The 27,868-nt window shown below is 36.8% G+C and overlaps 1 protein-coding gene across 2 annotated transcripts in view; it reads right to left on the bottom strand.

Annotated features, from left to right (window-relative positions):
- The window catches only part of CDH2 (cadherin 2), a 215,983-nt gene that overhangs the window by 43,166 nt on the left and 144,949 nt on the right, over window positions 1–27,868 (bottom strand). For both annotated transcript variants that reach the window (XM_058692444.1, XM_058692445.1), the window contains exons 3-8: window positions 19,460–19,686; window positions 17,598–17,744; window positions 15,715–15,870; window positions 11,133–11,277; window positions 8,362–8,534; window positions 481–618 (exon numbers count right to left, since the gene is read on the bottom strand). In XM_058692444.1, coding sequence (XP_058548427.1) covers window positions 481–618; window positions 8,362–8,534; window positions 11,133–11,277; window positions 15,715–15,870; window positions 17,598–17,744; window positions 19,460–19,686 — 986 coding nt within the window. The remainder of the gene's footprint in view (window positions 1–480; window positions 619–8,361; window positions 8,535–11,132; window positions 11,278–15,714; window positions 15,871–17,597; window positions 17,745–19,459; window positions 19,687–27,868) is intronic.

The raw sequence follows: 27,868 nt of genomic DNA, 5'->3' as shown, positions 1-27,868 counted from the left end.
AAATTTCTTCCAAATCATGTTATAGTTTCATTAATATTAAAATTAGTGTCCATTTGTGAGTCCCTGGGTGATTCATGTAGGGTTGGAGAAAAGGATTTGTCTGAGGGAAATCATTTTACTCAAGAGATAGTGTCTGTATGCTGCCAAAGTTGTATAAATCAGTCAGGTAATATCCATTCAGTTTCGTGTACCTCCAAGTATTTGTAAATATTTTGTTATTACAGCACGAAGTATTTTTAGGCCATTTCTTCCGAGTAGCATGTTTCAACAACTTCATCAGTGGATTTGGAGACTAGGAAGGAACAAATCACTCAGGTGCCTCATTTAAAAGCCCTGGTGACAGAAAACGTCTGAGCGAGTGGTCAATTTATAATTAGGTTGAGCAAGTCACACCTCTATTTAACGCATTTATAATTCATGACAAAACTTTTCAGTAATGGACCACAGACCTAAGTTCTGTGAATGACAGTCTATACTTACTGTCATAGCAGTAAACTCTGGAGGATTGTCATTGACATCTGTCACCGTGATGACAGCCGTAGCTGTGTTTGAAAGGCCGTATGTGGGATTGCCTTCCATGTCTGTAGCTTGAATTATTAACGTATACTGTTGCACTTTCTAAAAAGAGAAAAAGATAACACCTTAAATGAAACTAATTCCTCAAGAAGACATAGCAATTGTTTTGTAAATGGCTCTTTATTACACACACGGAAAGCACAGCATCATTCATTCTGATTAGCATTACTTGAAATTTCCCATAGCGTTGACTTTAACTTGAGAAGCACAGGTCTGGTTCTTGTCTAGAAAGATGTGACGTATATTTTCACCTCTATTTGTGGAAAAGATAAAAGATGCATTGCAGATGTGTGAATTCACAGAGAAGCTGAAACTTCCACTTGGTCTCAACCTTCCCCTCTTCGGAACTTTGCGACATTGTGATCAAGCGTTCCAGTCATTTGGTTTGTTTACCTTGTCATATGTTAGTTTCTACCCAGTTTAGGATAATGAAAAATCTTGAAAGTGTGTAAGTACATATATACATACACATACATACATATATACACCCACACACGCACACACGTATATACATATATTTTATTTTACAGGGTATACATACGCTTTCTTTTAATATATTCTCATATATGTTCTCTCTATTTTAAAAGGCTTGATAGAATATTTTGTCCTACTCCCCATTAGCACATACTGTTCACAACTATATAGAAGAGATATATTCTTAAATGAAGTTAAAACCTAATTAAAGGGTTTATGTTTATGTCCTTAGTCGTAACTACAAAACACAGTGGTACTTAATAGTTGCATACTCAACCGATTGCCATTTCCGCCTAATACTCATTGTGCCCACATACCTATGATGGTATGCACATACATCTGCACGTACATGATTATTACCAAATAAATATCACTGCTTTCAAGTTCCTAATTGAACCTCTAAATGGGGAGCCAAATTAAGCTGCACTGTATCTAAGAGAATATCTTGAGACTGAGAAGTCTACAGCACTAGCTGACAAATATACTTTATATTAGGACAACCTAACCAAAATGATTTACTAAAGTCATTTGAAATCTCTGTGGAAATTAACACAGATAAAAAATATAGGTCGTTTCATACATGTTAAAACACTCTGAACAACAAAACTCACTTCTTCATACAAAAATAAACTGTCACTGCAAAGTACAGTTTTCCCTGATTCTAAATATAGCTAACATTATGAATGGCCATTCTTAAAGGATTTCTGGAGCTTGGCTAGAACAGACACAAATTGTAGCTTGTGATTTAGTTGTTAGTGGGAAGCACAAGGAAGAAGTGAGTAGGAGAAAAAGCCAAAGCCCACATATTTGATTTTTAAGTGTCTGTCCACCCAAATGCCAAATTCTAGCAGTTAATTATTTATTTGTCTTCCTAAAAAAGAAAATACCATACTTATTAAAATAAAAAACAAAAAACAGAGGCATAGTGATATTTGAACCATTTAAATTTTTCTTAACCCATAACACCTCACCATAATGTTTATGTAGGCTAAAATATTTCTCAATGATTTCCTTTCCCAATCAAGTGTCATTTCAGCTTAATCCTCTCATGGTTAGTGAGAGAATTTTGTAGGGCACTCAGTTCAGCTTCCCAGCTGAAAATCATGAAAATAAAAATTTGTTATGACTTTGAAATGCCATTTCTGTTAACTGCTATTTGCAGAAGCAGATGAGCATTAAAAAAAATTTTTTTTTATTTTGGTTTTGGTTAAAGAAAATAAAAATCTCACACAGATACTGTATGGAAATACAACTCTTTGTAATGTCTACTCTTTAAATTATAATGTCTACTTTAAAATTATATAAGCATAATATATACAATTTTCCACTGAGCTGAAATATTGGGATCAGTAGCTAAAACGTGAAATTTCCTACTGCTTCAAGTTCGTTTTAGAATCCTTAAGTTACAAAAGACCATTGTTGTTTCTAAAATACAATGTTTCTCCAAATAAATTCCAACGTGGTAAATCATAGAATCTCCACTTTCATACGCTCGGTTGGTAAAATGTTCTTACATTTAGTTAGGAAGACATGACAGCCTGTTTTAGACAACCAAACTATTTAGGGCTTCTTGACTAATTTAGTCCCTGGGCATCTGGTTCGGAATGACTGACATTTAGGTTTCAGAAGAACTTGACTTCCCATCCTTAATCCCACATCTGATTGAGGGGATTTTGCTTAAAAATGTTTCCTTACTTCCTGTTTCTAGATGGGTAAAATCTCAACTCACCTGCTCGCTATCTATCCATCCTCTCCCTGTGACTCACCTATCTTACCAAAGCTTTATATCACCTTTTTATCCACTTACCCTACACCTTGAGCTGTTGGTATTTACATTCAGGTGCCTATTGTGACACTATGCCACTGCATCTGGCATTCCCCTCAGGCTAGAATTGTAGTTCTCAACCGAAGTAATTTTGTCTCCCCCCCCCCCCCCCCAAGGGGACATCTGGCCATTCCTGGGACATTTTTAGTTGCCACAATTGGGAAGTGCTACTGACTTCTAATGGATAGAGGTCAGGGAGGCTGCTAAACACCCTATGATACACAGGATAGGCCCCGCAGAAAAGATTTATCTGATCCAAAATATCAAGGGTGCCAACACTGAGAAACTCTGGGCTTGAATACCTTTCCCTTCGCCCTGAACCTGGAAAACACGAAGTGGAAAAGCCACCTTCGATGACTTCTGAAAGTCCTGGAGGCAGAGCTGTTGGCCGGTCCGGGACACACCACTAGCACTGTTTCCAGAATTATATGGCTTGCTATTGGTCCGTATGTCTGTCCTCCTGGCTGTGGACACACATACACGCCCCTCCTCAGGGGCCCTGCTTTGTCAACGTTTGTGTCACTGGTATACAGTCTAATGCCTGACACAGAGCAAGCAAGCGATAAATGCTTTTGACTTGGTGGTCAGATGAGTGAATGAATGAGAAACCCTCGACCTTGTATCACATTATAAAAATCATTCCAGGTTTGGAGAAAAACATCTTGTTTACATGGTAGCTATTATTTTTTTTTCCATTGAATCATATACTGGGAGTATAAACTAGCTCAGTTTCCCAAACTACAGTGATTCATACACCATCTTTCCAAGGCTGCCATATCTTCATATTTCTATATCATGAGTCACTTAACATTTATCTTGACATTCACTCCCTTTTAAAAAACTTAATTTATTATAAAAGTACTGTAAATGGAAAGCCAGCATCACCTGCCATAAATATAACTGTAAAAATAAACACAACAGGATCCTTGCACTCTGGCAGTCTCTACTCAATGGAGGAACATCTAAAGACTGTGGTCTCTAGTCTTCTCTAGAGGCTTCCCTACATTATCAACTGAAATCATTGTACCTGTGCACTTTTGAAACACTGAGCTGGAGAGATAGAAGTGAATGAGGAAGTGAGAGCATTCAGTCATTCAATCTGGCAGACATTTCATGAAGGTCTACTGGATGCCTGGTGATGTATTTCCTTGGAAAAGATAATGAACAAACCCAGAGATGGCCTTGATATCGTTAGGTGATGGAGGCAGATACTAATGGTTCACAGGAGCAGATATACAAAGCAACTGTAGTAAGAGTACGAAGAAGTGAATCAAGGGCATCCAAACCAGTCCAGTCCTCAAAGTCTGGAGGGAGTAGTGAATACAAGAGCCATTTTGGAGGTAAAATGAGAGGAACCTGAGAACTGAACCTATCAGTGGCTGGATGGAGGGCACGGGAAGGCAAGTAGACCGTGATTTGGGGAGACTGGGGACGTGGCCCTGCTCCCATGAAATAGGACCTTGATCAAGAATCGCAGGTTGAAGGAAATGATAGCTTGCTTTGGATGCACTGGGTTAGGGGATGGACTGTTAAGTAATAATGTCATGAGAACTTAGAGGAGAAGTACAGGTTTGTGGCCCTGTTCAACTTCTTAAATGCTAAGCCCCAGTTCCTTCATCTGTGAAATGGGGCTGATGGCACCATCTGCCTGGTGTGTCTGGAGTATAAAAATTTTGTTTTGAATGTTTATTGTATGCTGACATTGTTCTGAGGGCTTTGATGAGAAAAAAATAACATTTATTGAGATTGAGTATTAATTATGTGTCAGGCACACTGCTAAGCACTATGCATTATCTTATTCAGTCCTCACAGTAATCCCATAAGGCAGGTCGATTTTTTTTTAAGCCTCATTTTCCAGATAAGGAAACCAAGGCTTAGGGAGGTGAGGAAGTTTGCCCACTGACACCCAGCCATAAGTAGCAGAGACAAGATTTGAACCCAGGTCTCTCAGGAGTCCAGAGTCTGTACCATTAATTGCTCCACTGTATTAGGACCTTCCAAGAAAATGCGAATATGTGCATGACATGGGTGCATCCAGGTAGTGTAGGCAGACAGAAAGCCATACTTCAAGATGAGGAAGAAGTGGGAGCTGAGCATGAATGTGGACTGTCCTTTCGAGGAGTATGGTGCTGAAACGAAGAAGAAAATCTTGGAACGTGAAGGTTCCTTCGGGGTTCCTGTTCAGGGTAAAGAGGAACACATCAGCCTCACAAAATATTGGGAGCAAGAAGGCAGATATATTGTCTATGTAACATAGTCTTTGCATATCTCAGGAAGGCAGAGACGACGATGGGTGACCAGGGAGGGGTTGTGGACTGACTCTCAAAGAGTGAGGATCGCCCTGCTATTCAGAGATGGGAAAGGAAATCTGCAGGCAGAGGAAACAACGGGAACAGAAGAACACAGAGCTTCAGATTTGTACAAGGAATTGCACGTGGCTGTATGAATGCCGGGCATCTTTGCTCCTCAGCAGGAAGCAAGGAATCCCAGGAGGTTAGACCCAAAGAAGGCTTTGAGACCAATGTCACGGAGTGTTTGGATCGCCATGTTAACGGGCTCTGATGTCATCCTATGGGTGATGGAGCGCCATTTTACCCCAGGGGACACACAGCATGTTTATAAAGACACTTGTGGGGTTTGTAGAAAGGAACCTGTAGAGAAAGGAAGACCAAGACAGAGAGACACAGGAGAAAATGTTGCTGACAGCACAAGTGAAAACAGGAAGGCTTGGAAAACAAGAAGTAGAATTCTTTGTTTGCCATGAGAAAAGGATGAGGAGGAGTAAAAGTGATAGCGCCCACCCAGTAGACGCGGAGGCTGGATTTACGATGGCGACAGGGGAAAACAATAGCTAATATGAATTGGGCACAGTGCTGCATGCTTTATACCTCGTGTTACATAACCCGTACAGCCATCCCATAAGGGAGGTCATAGTATTGGGCCCGTTCACAGATCTGGGGACTGAGGTTTCAGCTTAATACACTGAAGGTCAAATAGCCCACAACGGGCAGTGCCAGGATTTACACCTCCTGAAGCAGACTGTGAGTCATCAGTAGTCCTACCCGAGAAGGGCACGAGATGGGCCAAAAAGAGAAAGGAGTGGAGAAAAGAAAATGCCAGGAACAGGCACCACCGAGTGATGCAAAAAGAAGTCAGGTGGAGGTAAAACACTGAAGCCTGGCAGATATGGTAGGTACCGCTTTAGGCCTGGAAAACCTGAACAATGGATATTTTTCTAAACCCACAGATTGAAGTAAAATAAAAAACTGAATCTCAGTAAGCATTTCAATGATTAGGAGTTCAATCGCTTGTAGGTGTCATATATCCTGGGAGAATGACAACTGAAATTACTTTTGACAGAAAGAAAACTGTGAATTCTAATAGAAATAAAAGAATCTCGGGCCTGCACGAGGCCTGAAGAAGTCACAGTAATTTATCCCTGGCCTCAGGCAGAATTACCATAAACCATCTGAGATAGATACATTTTTTTTCCTGTTAAATGACTTTCAGAAATGGAAGGTTTTCCATAATTTTCCCTAGTAACTCATTGTTGTGTTTAATAATTTCACTGTCAAGAAGCTATTGCTCACACATGATTCTATCGTTGCGAATCCATTTCCACATCCATCTCATCAGGGGGTGGTGCATAGCTGCTTCTGTCCACTGCAACATAAATTCAACCACGATGACATAGGACTTCAGGCTTCCATTCTCTAAACTAAACGCAGTCTCTCTGGCTTTTCAATTTGGTTGTTCTGCTTTAGTAAAACTATCTTTAATTCTCGATGCCTCTTTCTTGTCATGAAACAGCCAGGCTGAATGAGGTAAGAATACTGCTGTGTGCACACAAGATGAAGACCCATTTCTGTATTTCACAATGAAGAGTGTGGATGAAAGAGAAATACTTATGTTGGGGGGATGAGCTAAATCTACATAGAATGTGTGCAACTTGGCACTCAAGACAGAATACTAAAAAATACCCCATGTTCTCATACCAAAATATGCATCCATGCTAAGTTTACTGGCATTTAAGAATGGCACGTCCTACAGTAATGGAAGAGGTGAAAAGACATACGTGTTTCAAATATCACTGAACCAGAAGTCCTACTGCAAAAACTAAATTTCAACCGTTTCCAACCCAGAAGATTCCTGGAAAAAGAATCGTTGATACCTGGAAGTTAACAGGTGCAACGTAATAGGCATATATCTAACGCCTAAGTAAGGCTCTCAGCTAAGTTCAGTTGTGAATAAAGTAATCTCGATTGTTCGTACTACTTTAGTAAGGTGTTTCTAGCACAATCTTGCATATATAATTAATTGCAATAGCAATGTTTTCTTCGATCCAATTCAAGTGAATGTTACTAAGGCAAATGAAGCATCATAAAACCAACTCCTAAAATCCTTGTCAATATTATTTATTGTGGTAAGTATAATGTTTCCTTTTGACATACATAATCTGAGGTCTCGTTACTATAAAAGCTGGCTCAGCCAGAAATCTACAAAGCACAAATGTCTATGTGTTAGCACTTTGATAATTCTTCAAACAATGACTACTGATGGTCAATAATGACCTTGAGAATCTCTTAAGAAAATGGGCAGAACAGAATAAGGAGTGTAAAAGATTCATTAGGGGCAGAGTTTTCAGGAAAGGATAAAAGTGGGGCTTAAACTGAAGATGAAGAACTGGAAGGTTCCAAATCAAGAAAAAAGGTGCAAGGCATTCCTGGTAGAAGGAATCACATGAACAAAAAACGTCGAGGTGTGTAAGAGGACAGTGGGTTGAGGTCTGTCACAGTGAGATGAACATTTGGAATTAACCAAAATACCCATTCCCTCTCAGACTGTGACACTACATGGTATTTCACTGCTGTCAACATTTTATGCCTTTCCAACAAAAATTATGCCAGAAGTCTGTTTTTCTCCATTTACAACTTTAAAGCCTTGTCAGTGGAATTAATGTCATTGCTAGTCTTCAAACCTGCTCAGTAAGTTAATCATAAAGTTAAGGGGCAAGTTTTAATAAAGGGGATAATCTCCTTTAACAAAACCAGTCTATCCACAGAGACTACAAACACTCCACCACACACATGTTATGTGTGGCCTCTCAAAAATATTAATGTTAAAATTTATCCTAAATTCATGCACACATTATTTGGGCATGATTCTTAATTTAATTCTTCACAAAAACCTTTGAATGTGAGGGAAAACTGAGAAAATGCCAGGAATTAAAAAAAAAGTTAAATACAGATGCATCTAATTAACTTAGTTGATTACACACTATTTATTATATGGACTAACAATGACTTATCCCGTATGCATACATAATTCAACTAATGTGAAGTTCGGCAGAAAATAGCACAAGAGTTCTTTAAAAAAACTGACGTTGAATAATACTGTGGATTTGTTATTACCTGGAGATAAACTGCATGTGATACCGCGTACCTTTATGATTAAAAACAAATTCAAATAGTTTTTGGTTGGCTTACTTCTCTATCAAGTCCAGCTGCCACGGTGATAATATCACCAGTCTCATTGTTGATTGTAAACATGTTGGGCGAAGGGGTGCTTGGAGCCTGGGACAGGATTCTGTACCTCAACATCCCGTTTAGGGCGTTTGGATCATCAGCATCAATAGCAGTGACTGTCATCACGTATGTCCCTAGACACAGTATACATGGAAAATGAATGGTCACCCTTCACTTCGGTCTCCTAAATAGATATACCTCAAAGGTATATTTGCCTTTTTGATCAATCTTCATTTTACTTCTTCAAAACAAACATTTAATCATTTAGACTTGTTTAAAAATGCTACCCATAAGAACAGTACTCACTTTAAAAAATATAAAACACGGTTTAAATTCTTGAAAGGAAAACTATTAAAAATGTATACATTTATAAAGGTTCATTTTTTCCATAACTTAGAAGACAAGTTCACTCTACGACTCAAAGAAAGGATCACTTCAGACCTTTATTCATATAAAGTGCAAACAATAATACAGAATGCAACGTATTTTATGACCACTGATACCTTTTCCTATGTCATATTTTCTTCTGCTATACAGTAACATCAGAAATGACACACTGAGCATGATTCTCCTCAATGCCTAAGTCACTTTCTGAAAGTAAGCTGTGTGCACAACAAGGCACACTCCATTTACTCAGGTCATAAGGAATCATTCCATGCGTTACTGTTTTGGTACATTGAATAGGGGTTTGGCATTGTGGTTCCTTATTTCCTAGGAGATTACAAGAGCACTGTAACAAACTCAGGGACTTCAACTATATTAGATATTTTGGAAAGGAAATCTACAAAGCATCAGAACCAAATAAGTTCAAACTAGCTACACAAATTGTGTAATTTAGAAGCAGAGAGCAAAGTAGTTACTATTTAGGAAGGTCTGTTCTGTGGGAAATTTAGAAGAACGGGAGTAAAAAATTTTCCATCTCTAACTTACCTTCTTCACGAGTGCTCTAAGCCCAGTTCTGCTTTAGAACCTCTCCATGGTATAGTTTTGCCCCAGAATTCACAGTCTTGACCACATTATTCAAATCTCGTTTCAGAGTTTGCTCCTCTAAGCAAGACGCTCTTATTATGTGCCATCTCTACACCCTTATTATTTTTAAAAAAAAAAACTTCATTGCATATTTCCTTGCTTCCTTTTATTCTTCTCCCCTAGAATGTAAGCTCCAGTAGGGTCGGAGCTGTTACCCACAGGGCTGGAACAGTGCCCAGCACACAGCACAGACCCTACAAACATTTGTTGAATGAACAAATGAATGGTTAAAAAAAAAATATGTTCCCAGATGTTGAGCCAAAATACTGATTATAATGCAGTTTAACTCAAGATTCTTACAGAACAACCACAAGAAATATATGCATGAAGCGTCTCTACTTCTCATGAAGATTGAGTCTTTTATTTGGTGGGGGGGCTTTAATGGAAATTCATGATGAAATGCATAATAAATATATCTTTAATGGTTTACTTTTGACAATTTTTGTGAAGCAGTACTTTTTAATAGTTAGAAATAACAGAGGAAAAAAATAAATGATTAAACCAAAAAAAATTTTCCCCATGTTAAAAAAACTTTATCTCTAGAATATGTGGACAAGACTTGTGTTTTAGTAAGGATACGTTTAATATTCTTTGATTTTATAGTATTTTAAAATACCAAAGAAAGCTACTCCAGAATGTGCCTCAGAAGGAGCCACAGATGGTTGAACTTCCCGCACAGTCCTGTCCTCCCCTGTGGCTCCCCTCACCCCCACCTCTTCTTCCTTTCTGAGGATATAGACAAGTGCATTTGGATTGAGAAAAAAATGCCAGTTAAAGCATATTCAGTTATAGGCATAAATTGGGCATATGCATGAGAGCTACTGGTATAAATTGATATAGATGACAAGGATAATACGTAGCACAATTTTAAATATTGAGGCTTTTTTTAATACGAAATCAAAATAATAATAATAATAATAATAATATAGCTAATGAAGTCCCTCTAAACACCAAATCATCTCAGGAAGGTTGGAGAAACCCTCTCTCCTTTTCCCATCTCTCTCTGAACGGATTTTCATGTCCACTAGTTTTCCAAACTAAACTGGCCCCCCTAAGGCTTGCTCTTCTGAAGTCTACAGTGTTTTCAGTACAAGAATCGAAAATCTTAGTCAAACACCACTTCACAATGGTGAGAAGCTTTGGCAATCGCTGCTTCTAGGCTAGGACACTTTCCATGACACTAAGCTGAAAAGCGCAGGCTGCAGAAGACATTCGGGTCATGCACAAGTAAATAACCAGTGTGTCAACAGGGCAGCGATCACAGCTGCCTCCAGCCCCCTTTCCGCTTTTGGCTTTACCTCACTGCCTGGTCCCAGGAATACCAACTACCTTTCAGACTCTCTGCGTTTCACGTGCTGCTCCGACTAATATGATAAAATCTGTACTTTATGAATGGAAAGCCACTGGTATTCCGGTGCTCACTTTTTCCTGCCCTGACTTTATGAACCACAGCCAAATGAAAGGAACCCATAGATCCTATACTATAGAACCAAAAATACTGTAGTGTGTACTTTTTCAAAGGTGGGAAGTGTTTTCTCTCTTCAGTGGGTTTTTTCCTAAGTTACCTTCTTTTTTCCCTAAAATCATTTTGCATGAAAGAAAATAACACTAAAAAGGCTCACATGATTTCTCCTTTTGCTTATACCCCAGTGCTGTATTACACTGCATTTCCTGAATCTCTGAGTTATGATTTTCAAACTTACCGGGCTTGGACCCCTCAGGAACTGTCCCATTCCAAACCTGGTGTAAGAACTCTGGTCTGTTATCGTTCATATCAATAACATTGATGACAATGTCAATGGGGTTCTCCACTTGGTTCCCATTAATATCCACTGCGTGTGCCCTCAACTGCAAAAGTAATTAGAAGACAAAACTATTTAACAGGTTTATGTCTCCAGTGAGAAGACAAAACAGACAATGACTGCACTACCAAAATAGCAAGGATGAACCAAGAAAGTGAAAAAAAAGCTACTCTCCCCGTCAAAATTTAAGTTAGCCAAACTTCATATGATTAAGATAGATATAGTAGTAAAAAGCCAGCAAATGCTGTCTGCTAGGCATTGTGCTCAGAGTTGTATGGATTTTAACTCATTTATTCCATATATGAAAGAGTAAGGCAGAAATGATAACTACTTGAAGGTGAAGAAATTGAGCTTCAGAAAAAGCCAGTCCTGTCCAGTTCCCAAATCCTTTTGCTAAATCCGTACATATGAGTCCGGGTAATTAACAATGTACTGGCACAGAGTAGTTGTAAAGATTAAGAGAACAGAACAGAATAGAATTTAGAAAGAATTTGGTGCGTGTAGGGAATTTTGACACTGGGTGTTTTTGTTTGTTTGTTTGTTTGTTTTAATTGTATAATCACTCATAAACATTACAAGTGCCTGCGTATTATATAAGACTGTTGTTCCTCTCCCAAGCCCGAGTTCTCAGTTTTACAGGTATTCTAAATATTTCATTTCTTTTTCTCTTTAAATAAATAGAGTCACTTGGCTACTTTTGGCAGAATATCCTCAAAATCTTTTAATCTAGCACATAGAGATCCATTGCATTCTTTGCAATAGCTGTGTAGTGCTCCATTGAATTGTTTCTTTTTAACTGGAATGCTTCTGTGATTTTCCTGGTGATGTTGCCTGTTGGTTTCTGTTGGGCAGGCTTCAAGTTAAAGACACATCAACATATCCCCCTTTTCTTCATTTAGAAGTTATTTAATGCATGAAGCAATGCAAATTTTATTATTGCCTTTCAACACCAATAAAAATAATCCTTTTTTCCTTCACTTAATATATTACATTAATAGAGTCTTAATACTGAAACATTCTTGCAATTCTATAATTGAGTCTATTTTTTTTTTATGAGTATCTCTTAATTATGTGGTGGCAGTAAGAATCTGCAGAGGAAGAATTTGCCCCAAAACTGACCTGAAAATATTTATTTCCTGGTCTTAACCGCAGGAGTTCAAATAATGAGAATTCATTCAGGAATAATTATTTAGAAGTTTTGTATTGATATTATTTATATTCATAAATTTGAGACTGGTCTAATTAGAGACTGGTCTATTGTGTGCTATCTTTATCAAGTTTCTGTATTAATGAGATTTTGTTTTTATGGAAGGTTTGAAAGTTTGACTCCTTTCTTAAACCTTTAGAACAATATAAAAAGCGTCAGCATTATATGTTCCTTAAGGATTTTATTTATTTATTTTTTCTTTAAGGATTTTAAAAGAACTGGTTGATGAAACAATCAAGGCCTTTGGAAGAAGGGAGTGTTGAGTAATATTCAAGGCAGAAAACACTGTTGTTTAATTTTTTTAAATGTTTGCACCCAATGTGGGGCTCAAACTTATGACCCCGAGATCAAGAGTTGGATGCTCTATCACCTGGACCAGCCAGGTGCCCACCCTCTGCTTTGTGAGTACCTTCATTTGACTTATTTTTTATGCTCTGCATCCAACATGGTGCTTGAGCTCATGACCCTGAGATCAAGAGTTGCACGCTCCACTGACTGAGCCAGGCAGGTGCCCCTTGAAAACATTTTAAATTTCTCATACACTTATTCACATGTTTAGATCAGGGGGAGTCCTGCTCTACTACATACCAATATTTTAATAATTTTCAAAACTTCAATCATTTAGAAAGTTTTTACAAGTGCAGGGGCACCTGGGTGGCTCAGTCAGTTAAGCATCCAACTTCAGCTCAGGTCATGATCTCACTGTTTGTGGGTTCGAGCCTTGCGATGGGCTCTTTGCTGACAGCTCAGAGCCTAGAGCCTGCTTCGGATTCTGTGTCTCCCTCTCTCTCTGCCCCTCCCCTACTCCCGCTCTGTCTCTCTCTCTCAAAAATAAACATTAAAAAAATTTAAAAAGTTTTTAGTGCAAAAATTCAACACATATGTTACTATGCAAAGTAAGAATCTAGAAACAAACACATACATATGTGGAATAAAAAGTTTTGAAAGACTAAGTGTAGATGATAAATTCCTGGGAATACTAATTCAGTACATGGGACGATTGACTATAAAGGAAAAACAAAGTGGTTCTATATATACCTCTCTCCTTTTAGTAAAATAAACCCGACAGAGGTTAAAAATATAGAGGCTAAATACATACATACATACATACATACAAAAGAGAAAATTGGGTAGATTAGCATCTTGGGGTAGAGAAGGTTTTTAACAACCATCTCTAAAACCAGATTGTATGATAAAATTGAAAAACACAATTTTGCAATGCAAGAACTATGAACTATAGTAGGGTAAAAATTATTAACAAAGCTTAAAAACAAACAACAAAAGGGGAAAATATGTGACAAATTAAATATTAATATCCCTTACTGTTAAGAGGTTCCTAACAGTAAAAAAAAAAAAAAGAAAAAAAAAAGAAAAAAAAAAAAGGTAAACAATCCAAAAGAAATTTCAACACAGGAGTAGGGAATTCACTACGATTAGATATTCAACTTAGCCAACTTAAAGCATTAAGATCTTTTTTTTTCAAATAATATTGAATAAATAAATGCCTAGAATTGATAATGGTATGGAGAAAGTATATCTCCTATGTAATGGGTAGGTACTGCAACATAATACGACCATTCTAGAGAACAATTTCACAATATTTATCAGAATAATTCCAATTTCAGGAATTTATTCCAAGGATATAATGGGAAAATGTACAGAAAAGTGTTCATTGCCACATTATTTGTAGTTACAAAATAGAATAAAATAAACCAAATTACCTAAATATCTACCAATAGGCAATTAGTTAAAATTACATTACATTCATTCAACAAAGTAATATAAAGCAATCAAAAATGATGACATAAATAGATAATTATTTACTGACATGGAAAGATGCTAAATCTTAGGATTGCTGAGTGACAAAAGCGGGTTTCTGAGAATGATGCCAATTTCAACGAAATACATTTATGAATCTATGCAAAGAAAAAATCTTGCAGCATATCACCAAAGTGTTAAAAAAAAAAAAGAAAAAGGTTGGTTCCATGTACTGAGATTACAAATCATTTTTACTTTCTTATTAATACTGCATTATTTTAAAAGTTTTTATAATGTGCATATATTGTCTAAAAATGATAATTTCATTAAAAGTTTTAGTTATTCATGCAGAAATTGGAGAAGTAATAAAGACCAACTTAGTTTTCTATATTAAAGTCATGAAAAAATATTTGAAATCTTGTTCTAGGAAATGTGCAAGCATGGCTAAAAAAAAAAAAAGAAATGAAAAATGCCTTGTGGAATTTATATTAATATTAGGCAATTCTTGAGTTTCAAAATACTCACTACAATTAATATTTAAAATGATTAAAAATCAGTTTCAAATATATACATATACCATATTTAAAAATACGACCATATAATTGTATACAAAAAGTTGTGATAACCCAGTAAGAAAATGAATAAAACAGAAAAATAAAGAACATAAAAACAAACATAAGACATGTAATAAGATAGGGGCACCTGGGTGGCTCAGTTGGTTAAGCGTTCAACTCTTGGTAACAGCTCGGGTCATGATCTCATAGTTCATGAGATCAAGCCCCACATCAGACTCCTTGCTGACAGCGTGGAGCCTGCTTGGGATTCTCTCTCTCTGCCCCTCCTCCACTTGCACACACTCTCTCTTTCCCTCTCTCTCAAAAATAAATAAATAAATACTTAAAAAAAGTACAGTCTATACATTTATTTATTTATTTATTTAAAAAAAATTTTTTTAACATTTATTTATTTTTGAGACAGAGAGAGACAGAGCATGAACGGGGGAGGGGCAGAGAGAGAGGGAGACACAGAATCGGAAGCAGGCTCCAGGCTCTGGGCCATCAGCCCAGAGCCTGACACGGGGCTCGAACTCACGGACCGCGAGATCGTGACCTGAGCCGAAGTCGGACGCTCAACCGACTGAGCCACCCAGGCGCCCCCAGTCTATACATTTAATGGAATATTATGCAGTAATTAAAAGTGATCTCCATATAATTTACACGCAACAATTTTGACTTCCTTCACATGAATTTGTTCTTGTAAGTCCTTAGCCACACTGACTTGTAAAGGGTAATGATATTTTACGCCATTTTACTTTCTTCTTTGCACTGTTCTTTACCATGGTACACATCAAGTCTATAAAACAATAATTATTACAACAAATTGAAAAGGCTACAAAACACATTTCTGGTATGCGAACTCTCAGCACCAAAGCATGAAGACCAATAGAAGAGGCAAGTTACAGTCTACACAGTCAGAAGAGTATTAGTACAACAGATCATCAGCTGGCTGATATCTTACATGAAACCGGGCTATCAGCTCACGGTCCAAAGGCTTGGTTACTGACAGCTGGCCTGAGATGGGGTTGATAATGAAGATACCAGTTGGAGGCTGGTCAGCTCCTGGCCCCGTCACGCTATACCGTAGTGAAAGGTTTTTATCTCTATCGGACCTGATCTGAGGATCAAGAAGACAATCATATTAAATGAGAGACTAAATGAGCTAATTATCAGAGACAGGGCCTGTCATACCTTATGCCCTTTTTCAGTTACAAATTTACAGCATCTCTTCCCAGAAAACCAGTCCTGTTTCTCTCATCCTAGCTTCTTGGTGACAGGCTTCAAAAAGAGATGTCACGTATCACCAGGAAGACTGAGGGCAACATTCACATCTAAAAGAACACTCGCTTAGGAACAGTGCAAGAAGTCCAAATTAAGGAGTGTCAGTGTTTGAACTGCATCATATTCTATCCAGGGAGCTTGTAGGTTAGAATAGTTAACACAGGAACAGGCGTCCAATTTAATTAAAGTAAAACTTGTTTACCTTTTTGTATCAGTTAGGAGAAGAAAGAACTGTGTTAGGCCACAGTATGAAACAGCCTTATGTGAGAACTCTGATATGGTTGAGTTTAGGAGTCAGATTTCTGCACTTGTATTATAATGACATTATTCACTGCAACCAAAGCTTTCCAAGTCATTTTAAGGTGGTACCTATTACTCAAAATTCTTTGTTAAATACCAAAACATACAAGAAAGGATTTTAAAATGCGTTTTTGTACTCTCAAAAATTATACCCACTATAGGACCACTGCTTTCTCCTCCAAATATAACAGTTCTCAGGAAAAACAAGTTTATAGGTGAGCAGTCACAGGAACAGGCTATATAGAAAGGGAGTATGACGAATAGCACAAACAAGGGTCAACTGGCAATACCTTGGCAGGTGATAATAACAGATCTTTATGTATTAGGTAAATATACTTAACCCAATAGCAGAATCCAGTTTATTAATTTTCTTGTGAAGACAAAATTCTCTCTCAACTCACTGTCCATTAAAGTAGAAAAATAAAAAAAAACACCTTTATTTGGGGGCTATGTTGTTCATTGTTAAATCGAATTATAATGTGCATTAAAATAAAATATGCAATACAAATAAATGACTTATTAAAAGTGCAACTTTCAGTAAGTAGGTATAGGAACGCTAAACTAATCACACACAAATGTACATTCTAATAAATCGATATACAATAACTCTGTCCTTTTCCTTTTGCAATAAATAGTGGGTTGCTAATTTTACTAAACATGTATGAATATCTGTGATTTCTTTTTCTCTACATCTGATGGTACGCATTTAGAGTAATCAGAAAAAAAATTACTTCTCAGATTTATAAAAGCCTATGTTTTTGCACAGCCCCAGGGATTCTGTTAATGGTATCAGAGGTCATTTTCTTTTTTCTTTAAAGAACTCTCAAATGCACTCAGTGCTGGCATTTTTAGCAATGATTGTCCCTTTATTTCTTCTTTGGCTCAAAAGCTATCTATAGAGGGCAAAGATCATCATGGAGAGCATGGCTTTCAGACACGGAAGCGAAGATGTGTATGTGTGTTGTGAGAAAGGGTATGGTACGGGTGTGGATACATGTTGGAGTTAGGGCTTATATATTCACACATTCAACAAACTCCATCGTCTGTGGTGTATGGGACCCACAGAGAGCTAGCTCTAACTATAAGTAATCTGAGGCAATTAAAAAAAAGAGGCTTTCTGCAACACTATAGACATTTCATCTACACACAAACATACAGTTTTAATACATGTTGTTAACTCTATCTTGTGGTAAAACAGACAAAAACATTTCTAACGTATACTTGACCCATGCCATGGAGACAATTAAAATTGTGCCAGCCTACCCTGACAAGCTCTTGAGGAAAAGGTCCTCTGGAATTTTCTGGCAAGTTGATTGGAGGGATAACCCAGTCTCTCTTCTGCCTTTGTAGGTGGCCATTGTGCTTAGTCGCTTGTCTTGGGAATACTATTTCTTCAATTTCTTGTGATTCCTTTCCATTAAAATACAACAAGACATTGCTGAGTACTAGGAAAAACATTTTCTGAAAGGACAGCAATATCAATGGATACCTGACAGTGAAGGGTTCACTGTCAGGAACAAGAAAATATGCCTGGAGGCCCTCTCCTCATCCCTCTATTAAAATAATAGAAAACACCATAAAATTTAGGGGCTACCATGACGATTGAAGAATTGAATTCCAAACAATTTATTATGTAGCACAGCTGTGTAAACTATTTGCAGTTTCTATAAACCATCTTAGATAGGAGTTAATATTGAGCACAATTTAATAGTACCCTTTTATATATCTCTCATTAGTTTAAACCACAGTTCAGGTAATGTGCTACTGTACATTAAATTTAGATCTTGATGTGCTAAAATATAATTTGAATTCCAGGAGAAGTTTAATACATACTGCTAAGGCATGTCTCAAATATTTATGACCCTATTAAATCCCACAGAATTAATGCTGTAATTATTCTAAACCTATGTCAGCCATGATGGATGCTGTAGATGACCCACTTTGCACATTGGGTATTAATCTCTGCTGGATGTCAACATTTTCTTCTGTTTTCCCTTATATCTGTAGACACTTTAGCCATTAGCCCTTGCTGCTTCAGTGCAAATATCCACGCTAGTTTGCTGCACCACAGCGAATCATCAACAACAAAAGCGTTTTTTCACTCAATTAGTTACCAGCTTCTCACTCTGTATTCCCCAAGTGACATGATTCCCCTTAACAGTTAAGAGATTAATAAATTACATCTCCTATAATGAAAGTCGAGCATTGGTGCAAGAGAAAAATGCTATCTTTTCCACTGATATACTTATTCCTATTTGATTATGGGTGTGTATAAGACATTTACAATTAAACAGAAGTGAATGTGTGTATTCCTATCTCCCAAAGTACAATAAATATACAAAATGTAATAGTTATACTTCATGAAATTATGGACTTCAAAATAGATGACTGTGGTGCCCCCTCATTTGTTTCAAATTAACTCAACACGAACTAGAATATTCAGAAACTAATAATGTTATCATAGCTTTACTGAAGAAGTTATTGTGCCTTACTAAAACTCCTAATATAGTGACTTATACAAAACAAGTGCTCAATAAATGTCTGTTGCATTTAATCCAACTGTACTTTTGTTGGAAGTGTATCTATTTATTTTATCTTGGCTTATAGCAGCTTCCACCAGAGGGAGTATATCATTCCTAAAAGTTATGTCTGTAGTTTAAATAATTCATACTCCCCAATTTGATTATTCAGGGGCAAGACAAAAACCCAATATTCCTAGCTAGAAATGCTTCCTATTGCTACTGTACTGTGTATCTGTACTTCCCACTTAATACACTTGACTGGTGACATCTTGCCAAAAACTATTTATTTTCTAGTTATATTTAACAGCTTGTAAAGCTTCTGAGAAATTTAAAGCAAACAACCACTTCTAATTTTAAATTAAGTTCTAAATCTTAAAGTATAAACAACCCTTTCAAACACAGTTTGAGATAGCTTAAATATACATTTAGTCTAAGTATCTTGTAAGATTAAAAAAAAACCCACAAAATACTGTTGAAGTGACTGAAGTTGATGAAAATTCAAATACTGGTCAAGGTGATGTATAAAGCAAGGTGCATATTTAGTTCCAACTGAATACATCAGATTTTTGAATATGGCTCCGAAGCCATATTTGGATACTCCACCTTCACTGCATCCTCAGGTAAGGTTGGCTTGAGGCTCAATTTTACTGCTACTTGCCACTTTTCCTGAGTCTCTTTGTCTTGGGCATATATCAGGAACTTCGCATGCTCGGAGGAGAGGGGAAAGCTTCTCACGGCATACACCATGCCGTCTTCATCCACCTTAAAATCTGCTGGCTCACTGCTTTCATACTGTACTTTCCTTTTCCCATTGCAGTTGCTGAACTTTACTGTAAAAGACAATAAATATGTAAGTCTAGCAATAATACAAAGGCAGAAACACCTAACGTCTAACTAAGTCCATGAACCGCTTAGTAGTTTTAGTAGGCATAAAACACAAAAGTTTTATTTTTACATTATTAAAGGAATTCTCATACTATAGAATATCAGATTGTGGGGCTGAGTTGTACCCCAGAATCTCCTTGTTCCAAAGCCTTCCCCCACCCTTCACATTCCCCAGGAGCTTGGGCCCTTGGCTATAGCTGCTTTCTCCCCCCATGCCTCTCAATGACATTATCTGCTACTCCCTAACAAACTCCTACTCATCCTTCAGCACCCAGCTCCAGAGTCACTGAAAGTGGCACAATCTCTTGTTCTCAGTCTTCATGTAGTAATCTGAACTCTATTATCACAGTTTTTTTAAAGTTTATCTATTTTTTTGCGGGGGGAGGGGTAGAGACAAAGAGGGAAGACACAGAATCCGAAGCAGGCTCCAGGCTCTGAGCTGTCAGCAGAGACTGTCGCGGGGCTCGAACCCACGAACTGCGAGATCATGACCTGAGCCACAGTTGGACGCTTAACTGACTGAGCCACCCAGATGCCCCTCTACTGTCACGGTTTTATAGCTACGCCTGACATTCACTGTGAGAGGTACTTCAGGACAAATTTTCTTAGTTATCTTGTATACCTTGCACATTTCCTGGCACTTAGTCTTTATATAATTTTTGAAGAAATTCTTAAAGGAAGAAAGCAATTACTTTGATTAATGTTGAATGCTCACTTTGCTCTAAAATTACAAGACCTTAGTAGTAATTAAAAGGGGAATAATTTGCAATTTCTAGTCCTCATGGTGCTTAGAATAGTTCTATGAAGCAGTAACAATTTATAAATTTTCAAACAAACAAAAATAAAGATATATCTCAAAATAAATTTTAACTAAAAATACTTATGGCTTAAGAATAAAAAATCAAAAAGATTTTAGTAACTTATCTTTATCTTTAATGTCTTAAAATTGAAAAAAAAAATGAATGCTTTCTTAAAAGCAAGGTTAATCAGCTTATGTCTCATTGGATACCAACACAGAAGTTATACTACATACTTAGAAATGTAGAACTATACACAATCAAGCCAAAATAAAATCATAAAATAATAAAAAAATATTCTCTAAGGAAGATCATTTCTTTTGAACTTCTTAAATCATTCTTTATGAGGAAAAGTTCTATGGGAATAGCATGAAGGGATCAAAGAAAAAGCGTTTTTTAAATTTCTGTAAACATACAATGTTAGATCTTAAACACAATTACATAGGATACATTTTAGAAAGCAATTAATAGGTACACATTACAGGTGTCTAGGTGGCTCAGTTGGGTAAGCATCTGTCTTCAGCTCAGGTCATGATCTTAGGTCTGTGAATTTGAGCCCTTGCATCGGGCTGTCTGCTCTCAGCACAGAGCCTGCTTCGGATCCCCTGTCCCCCCTCTCTCTGCTCTTCTCCCACTTGCACTCTTTCTCTGTCTCTCTCAAAATAAATAAATAAACTTAAAAAAATTCGTACACATTGCAAAATATAATCATATACTACTTTTTGCATTTTTAAGTATCTAAGTAAATTTTTCCAAACTCCCACTCCATATATATATATTGATGAGTTCTTTTGTTTCCATTAATATAAATTCACTGAGATGTGCACAAGATCACAGCCCCAGAACATGCATGCTTATTTCCCTTAGTAACCATAAAATCCTTGATAACAGAAATAAAATACTTTAACTAGTGAATATATTATTTCCCACATAGCCCCACATATATCATCCTTCATTTTACAAACATCTGAAAATGAAAATAAAAGTTGTATCTCCTGCTAAATTATGCTAAACCCAAATATTTGTCTTTGGAGTAGAAGTATCCCAAAAGATACTTATCCTATCTTACTTGCCATGTGATTTAAAAGTGAAAAACAGGATCTCTTCTACAGAGCAGTGCCATCGACTGCTAATCTTTTATTAAAGACAAAATGCAAAGTAAAATTGTTTGGAGGAATCCTGCTGAGATGCCGAAACGAAAGACTTTTATCATCTTTTTTTATAAAAGTACCTTTTTATATCAAAAAAGGCATTTGTGAACTTAAAAACGCAGAGTCTTGATCAGATCTTCGGCACTTTTTTGGTTCATTTTTACCACTCTAGCATGGATCCTCATCACTTCACACCTGGATTTTTGTATCTGCCTCCTAGAGGTTTTCTTCCTGTTCCAGGTCATTGAGCATCTACTCTTAGACTAAACCTCTGTTGCTCAGTCATGTGTCCTCCCCATTTAATATCCGTAGTATTATATGTACGCTTTCATCATATAATGCTCTTCTCACTTGGTGTCTCACTCTTCTCACTCTTGGTGTCTTTAGTGTTTCATGCATTACCTTCTAAGACATATTCTGCCCAATCAGATTTCTCAGTCATTCCCCCCTCTCACTGCAGCCCACACCCCATGCTCACTATCTTTTCTAGAAAGCTCCTCCACCCCCATTCTCCATGCCACAGATCCAGAGCCAGGCCATCACTTGGGGTTAATGGGTCTACTAGATGACCTTTCAAAGATGGCAGCCGATGCCCTCATTTGGGAAGGCTTCACATTTTGAATTTTAATTTAATTTTAACTTTTATTTGTTTTTACATTTTGTGTCCATGGAAGCACATATGAGCACTTTATTTTTATTAGAATGGTGATTATAATAAATAATGTCTAGTTACTAATGGTTTCATGTGACTACATCTTCTCTCTGTAAGTAGACTGTAAACTCATTTTGGCTTCCTGGCAATGAGTCTAGGTTCTTTTGTTTCCTGGGACACCTAGCAGTGACAGAGACTGCATAAATGCTCATTTAATATTCACAGGCCAGTTGTATAGATGAATATCTTACAACTTTTCAAAACACTCGAAAATAGAAGTAGGTCCAGCCTGCTATAGCAACAGCATTCTGCAACAACAACAACAAAAAACCTAGGGACTTTAAATAATTGGACTATGTACTTAGGTTGCTGGGAGTGAAAGAAAATGAATTAATATTTGTTGTATGCCAGGCACTGAACAAGATACTGACGATTAGGTTAGCTATTTTAGCCTTAGCAAGAACCTCCTGAAGTGGGAATTGTTATTTCTGTTCAACAAATGGAGACAGATAATTCAGAGAGGCATCTGTGCCCATGGGTGTCTGACTCCTAGTGATTCTTCTACAAAAGCACAAAGGAATCTAACTAAATTCATGACGTGTAAGTTATTGAAACCTAAAGCTTTAGTAAACAATAAAAGTGGAGAAATGACAAAGAGGCTTAACAAATGCTCGTGAAGAGAATAATGTCACATCTGGATCTCCAAATGTACCAAAGTAACCAGTATTATTAAAAAGAAGTCCTTAAGTTGGAGTGGACCCTACGTATCCCATATAGGGGAGTAGCTGGAGCCCCTGAAGGTGGGGTGCAAGTGTGAGGCAGGGAGAAGAGGAAAATTCATGCTCACTGTTACAATGATGGAGTATTCTGTTAAATAGGTACTCAGCTATTACTCGGCAATCGAAAAGAATGACATCTTGCTATTCACAACTATGTGGATGGAACTAGAGGGTATTACGCTAAGCGAAATTAGTCAGAGAAAAACAAATATCATATGACGTCACTCATATGAGGACTTTAAGAGACAAAACAGATGAACATAAGGGAAGGGAAGCAAAAATAATATAAAAACAGAGAGAGAGAGAGAGACAAACCATAAGAGACTCTTAAATATGAAGAACAAACAGAAGGTTTCTGGAGGGGTTGTGTGGGGGGGTGCTAAATGGGTAAGGAGCATTAAGGAATCTATTCCTGAAATCATTGTTGCACTATATGCTAACTACCTTGGATTGTAAATTAAAAAAATAAATTAAATTAAAAAAAATAGGTACTCAGCTACCTATTTGGATTCAGTGTCAGAATGATGCAGGGAAGGGAAAGAAGGCCTTTAAAGAAAAATGCATTGGCAAAGAAAGGGAAAATGTGTCTTTTCCTATAAAGGGTCACTGCATATCCTATGAATGAGAAGTGGCTGACCTCAGAGAATCTGACACTGGGGAACACACTTTGAAGGAAGCTGCGTAAAGGCGAGTTATTTAAAGTCAATTAGTTTTCTATCACCCCTGCTCCTCGCCTATAACGAATGTGAATTGGTTTAATAAATCTGTTATTAGATTCTTCTGGGTTTTAAAAACAAGTGTTAATTTGCATTTGCTCAAATACTAAACTAAGCAACATTTTTGGGGGAATTGTTCAGGTTTAAAGAAATGTTTTTCATTACATAATTTCCTTTGTGCATTCAACCATTAGAATCAACACCTTAACTGAAAATAAGTTCATCGCCAACTGAAAAAATTCTCGGTGAAATAGTCCTGACTTCATCCTGTGGTTTTGACTTAATGCATGAGGAGTGCCTAGTGCACAGTGACATGCTTAATCAATGATAACCACATTTCACTGTTTTCAAGTCACACGAATTAAAAGGCTTACCAATTTCAATGGATGTTATGAACTGAACTGTGTTCCCCAAAATTCGTATGTTGAAGCACTAACTCCCAGTACCTTAGAATATGACTATAATTGGAGATACTGGTCTTTAAAGTGGTAATTAAGATTTAAGGGGCAACTGGGTGGTTTACTTGGTTAAGTGTCCAACTCTTGATTTTGGCTCAGGTCATGATCCCAGGGTCTTGGGATTGAGTCCTGCAACAGGCTCCATGCTGTGTGTGGAGCCTGCTTGAGATTCTCTCTCCCCCTTCCTCTCTCTCTCTCTGCCCCTTCCCTGCTTGCACTGCCAAAATTAATAAATAAAAATTTTAAAAAAAGATAAAAAAAAAGCTCATCCAATATGACTGATGTCCTTATAAGAAAAGGAAATTTGGACATAGACACGAGGGAGGACAGACCACGTGAGGACACAACAAGAAGGTGGCCATGTGCAAGCAGAGAAAGGTCCTAAGAAAAATCAAACCTGCTGTCACCTTGGTTTTGGACTTAAATTTCAGAATTCTGAGAAAATAAATTTCTGTTGTTTAAACCATGCAGTGTGTGGTCTAATACAATGGGTAATGCACAGATTCCATTTAAAAAAAATTAATGTTTTTATTTCTTTTTGAGGGACAGAGTGTGAGCAGAGGAGGGGCAGAGAGAGAGAGAGAGACATACACAGACTCTGAAGCAGGCTCCAGGCTCTGAGCTGTCAGCACAGAGCCCAACACGGGGCTCGAACTCATGAACTGTGACATCATGACCTGAGCCGAAGTCAGATGCTCAACCAACTGAGCCACGCAGGTGTCCTGCATGGATTTCATCTCTTAACCACTGGTCAGTGTTTATTTTCTGTTATTTTGTTCCACTTACAACTTAGATGCACTTAAGCATATTTTCTCAAATTTGACAAAATTTTCTTGAACCAACCACTCACTGAAACTTACTCAAGAGGATTATGGAAAAAAACAGTAGACAATAGCTATGTTATAGAATCTTAGTTACAGCATTAATATCATTTACAAATTAAATTATTAATTATTAAATTAAATTATTAAATTAAATTTACTTCTAATTTATAGCATTTCGGGGAGTTTTCAGGAGGACTATGACAAAACATGTACAGAAAAACTGGTTGAAAATAGAAAAGAGAGTGGTTAGAAGCCATTTGAAAGGAAGAAAGAAGAAAGAGATAGATATTCAAGGGGCATGGCTGAATTACTAAAATTAGATTTAAAATTTCAGTTTCAAGAAGAGGAAAATAAGGCAAATATCATAGACATGTTGCTGTTAGAAGAAATACATAGTTCACTGGAACCAAACTGTTCCTGTTATGAAAACATTCTTCTGAGGGGCCTGGGTGGCTCAGTCGGTTAAGCATCCAACTCTTGATTTTGGCTCAGGTCATGATCTCACAGTTTGACAGTTTGTGAGTTCAGGCCTGAGGTAGAGCTCCACTCTGACAGTGCAGAGCCTGTGTGGGATTCCCTCTCTTTCTCTCCCTCTCTCTCTGCCCCTCCCCCATTCCCATGTACTCTCTCTCAAAATAAATACATAAACTTTAAAAACTAACCTGTTCTCCTAATAAATGGTAAGTAAAGAATTCCAATAGCGTAACGAGTACAACTTTCAACTTTTATCTTCCAAAACATGCAGCAGTGTAATCATTTTTTAACATACGGGTTTTAAAACAAAGGTGATGATACATTTATTTTAAATTAAAATATATCCTTAATGGTGAAACTCTTCTACAATCGTGTTAATGGTGGATACATGACATTATGCATTTGTCAGAACTCAAGGAATTGCACAACACAGAGTGAATCCTAACATAAACTACGGGCTTTAGTTACTCTTAATGTATCACTGGAAAAAGTGGTATTAGTTGGAGTTCTAGAACTGAATCGATACTTGACATAAACACCTTAGGTATGGAGATATTGAGGTGGTGTTTCACAAAAGTCATAGTCTCTTACTAGGCAATGTAATAAAGCAGAAATTCTATTATTTTAAGACCAATCAAGAACTTGGAAATTTCATTTTTCTGACAGAACAATTTTCCTTACGTTAAAACATTAATTTTCCTTAAATGCTCAAAAAACTCAAATTAGAAATAACAGAATTTCATAATGTAGGAGAAGGAAATAAATTTCCTTCTAGACAACTAAAAAAACAGGCTTGATCCACAGGATTATTCAAATTTAAAACAACTCTATACACAAATAAATGTGTCTAAAAACATTACAATATTAAACGAGAAATTTATTATTAGAGCTACTGCATAGTTTACATACATAATATGTAGTTATTGTGTTCTAGCCGCCATAAAACTTTGTTAACATGGTTAATACAAAATTAAACATCAGGGAAATAATTATTTTAAAGTACTTTTTGACTCTTAAAGCAGTACCTCAAATTAATGCTAACCATAAAGCCATAATATCTTTATAAAATATTAACAGGAAACCACAGATCTTATATATTAAATGCATTACCATTTAATAGCACTGCATAAACCATATAAATGAAAGTGTGCAAAATGCTCACATATGGCTTATAATTTTTGCTCAAGTAAAACATCATGCCATATTTAGAATACAATTATAAAAGAACCCTGCAAAATATTTTTGAGGCTAAACATGCCTTTGCCTTTAAAATTGCTTTTTTTCCACATTAATTACTATTTTTGAAAGCATACTAATAAGACAGAAATAGTTTCAAAGTGCTAAGAAAAGTTCTCCCTCCACAGGCAAAGAGCAATCTTAATTAATGAACTTAACATCTAAATGAATAAATGAGAGCTGGGAAGGTAGGGAGGAGATGTCTCAACAGTAGGGATTTTCACGGTGATTTTACTTACAGATTGCAACAGAAAATGGTTACCAAGTGGCGATTTCACTTACAAATCTGAAAAACCTGCTTAGATATTCTTTTGTCACCCCAGGCCCTTACTGAGTTTCATTCTGAGGAACAATTCTTCCTTAAACACTTGAGTAGCCATTTCAGAGCGAACTAACGCTCTCCGCACTTGTACAATGGGGATCCAGTAACAGTAGTGCGGGAATGTCCATATGCACCTTGGCGGAAAAAGTCATTACATTTTCTTTGTAACACACAATTATAGTAAGAAAAAGGAAATATCGAGTCAATATTAGTACACATATTGACTCTTCAATATACATAACACTTCCAAAATACTTTAAAAATCTTTAATGACAAATTTGAGCTTGTTTTCATGGAAGACCTTTATTGTAACAAGTTTTATGATTTGGATATCAGACTCTTGATAATTACCAGCAGTGAAAGCTTTACTCACAAAAGTTGGTGGTAGCAAATGATAGCAACGAATTCCTCACTTTTTCTCCGCTTGACAGAAAGTTCTTTCTTGTCGTGAACCATGAGGAATACGTTTATTAAATTTCATGGTCCTTCCTTTTCTTGCACTGACAGATATGACACTGAAATTCCTTGTGGAAATTCAAAAGCTTTTCAAAAATTTTTTTCATATTAATATTTTAAAATAATGATAAAAGCTTTACTTCAAGAATACACAGGTATGGTGTATTCTAATAGTCTCAATAATTTTTCTCCAGGTTTTAAAATAGAACACCAACTAAATAGCACAAATGAGCCACTTTAATCCTTTTCTGGAGGTGAATTT

This window comes from Neofelis nebulosa, chromosome 11 (genome assembly GCF_028018385.1).
Source record: "Neofelis nebulosa isolate mNeoNeb1 chromosome 11, mNeoNeb1.pri, whole genome shotgun sequence".
NCBI lineage: Eukaryota > Metazoa > Chordata > Mammalia > Carnivora > Felidae > Neofelis > Neofelis nebulosa.
The sequence above is the reverse complement of the archived record's forward strand: the minus strand, read 5'-3'. Positions and strand labels throughout refer to the sequence as shown.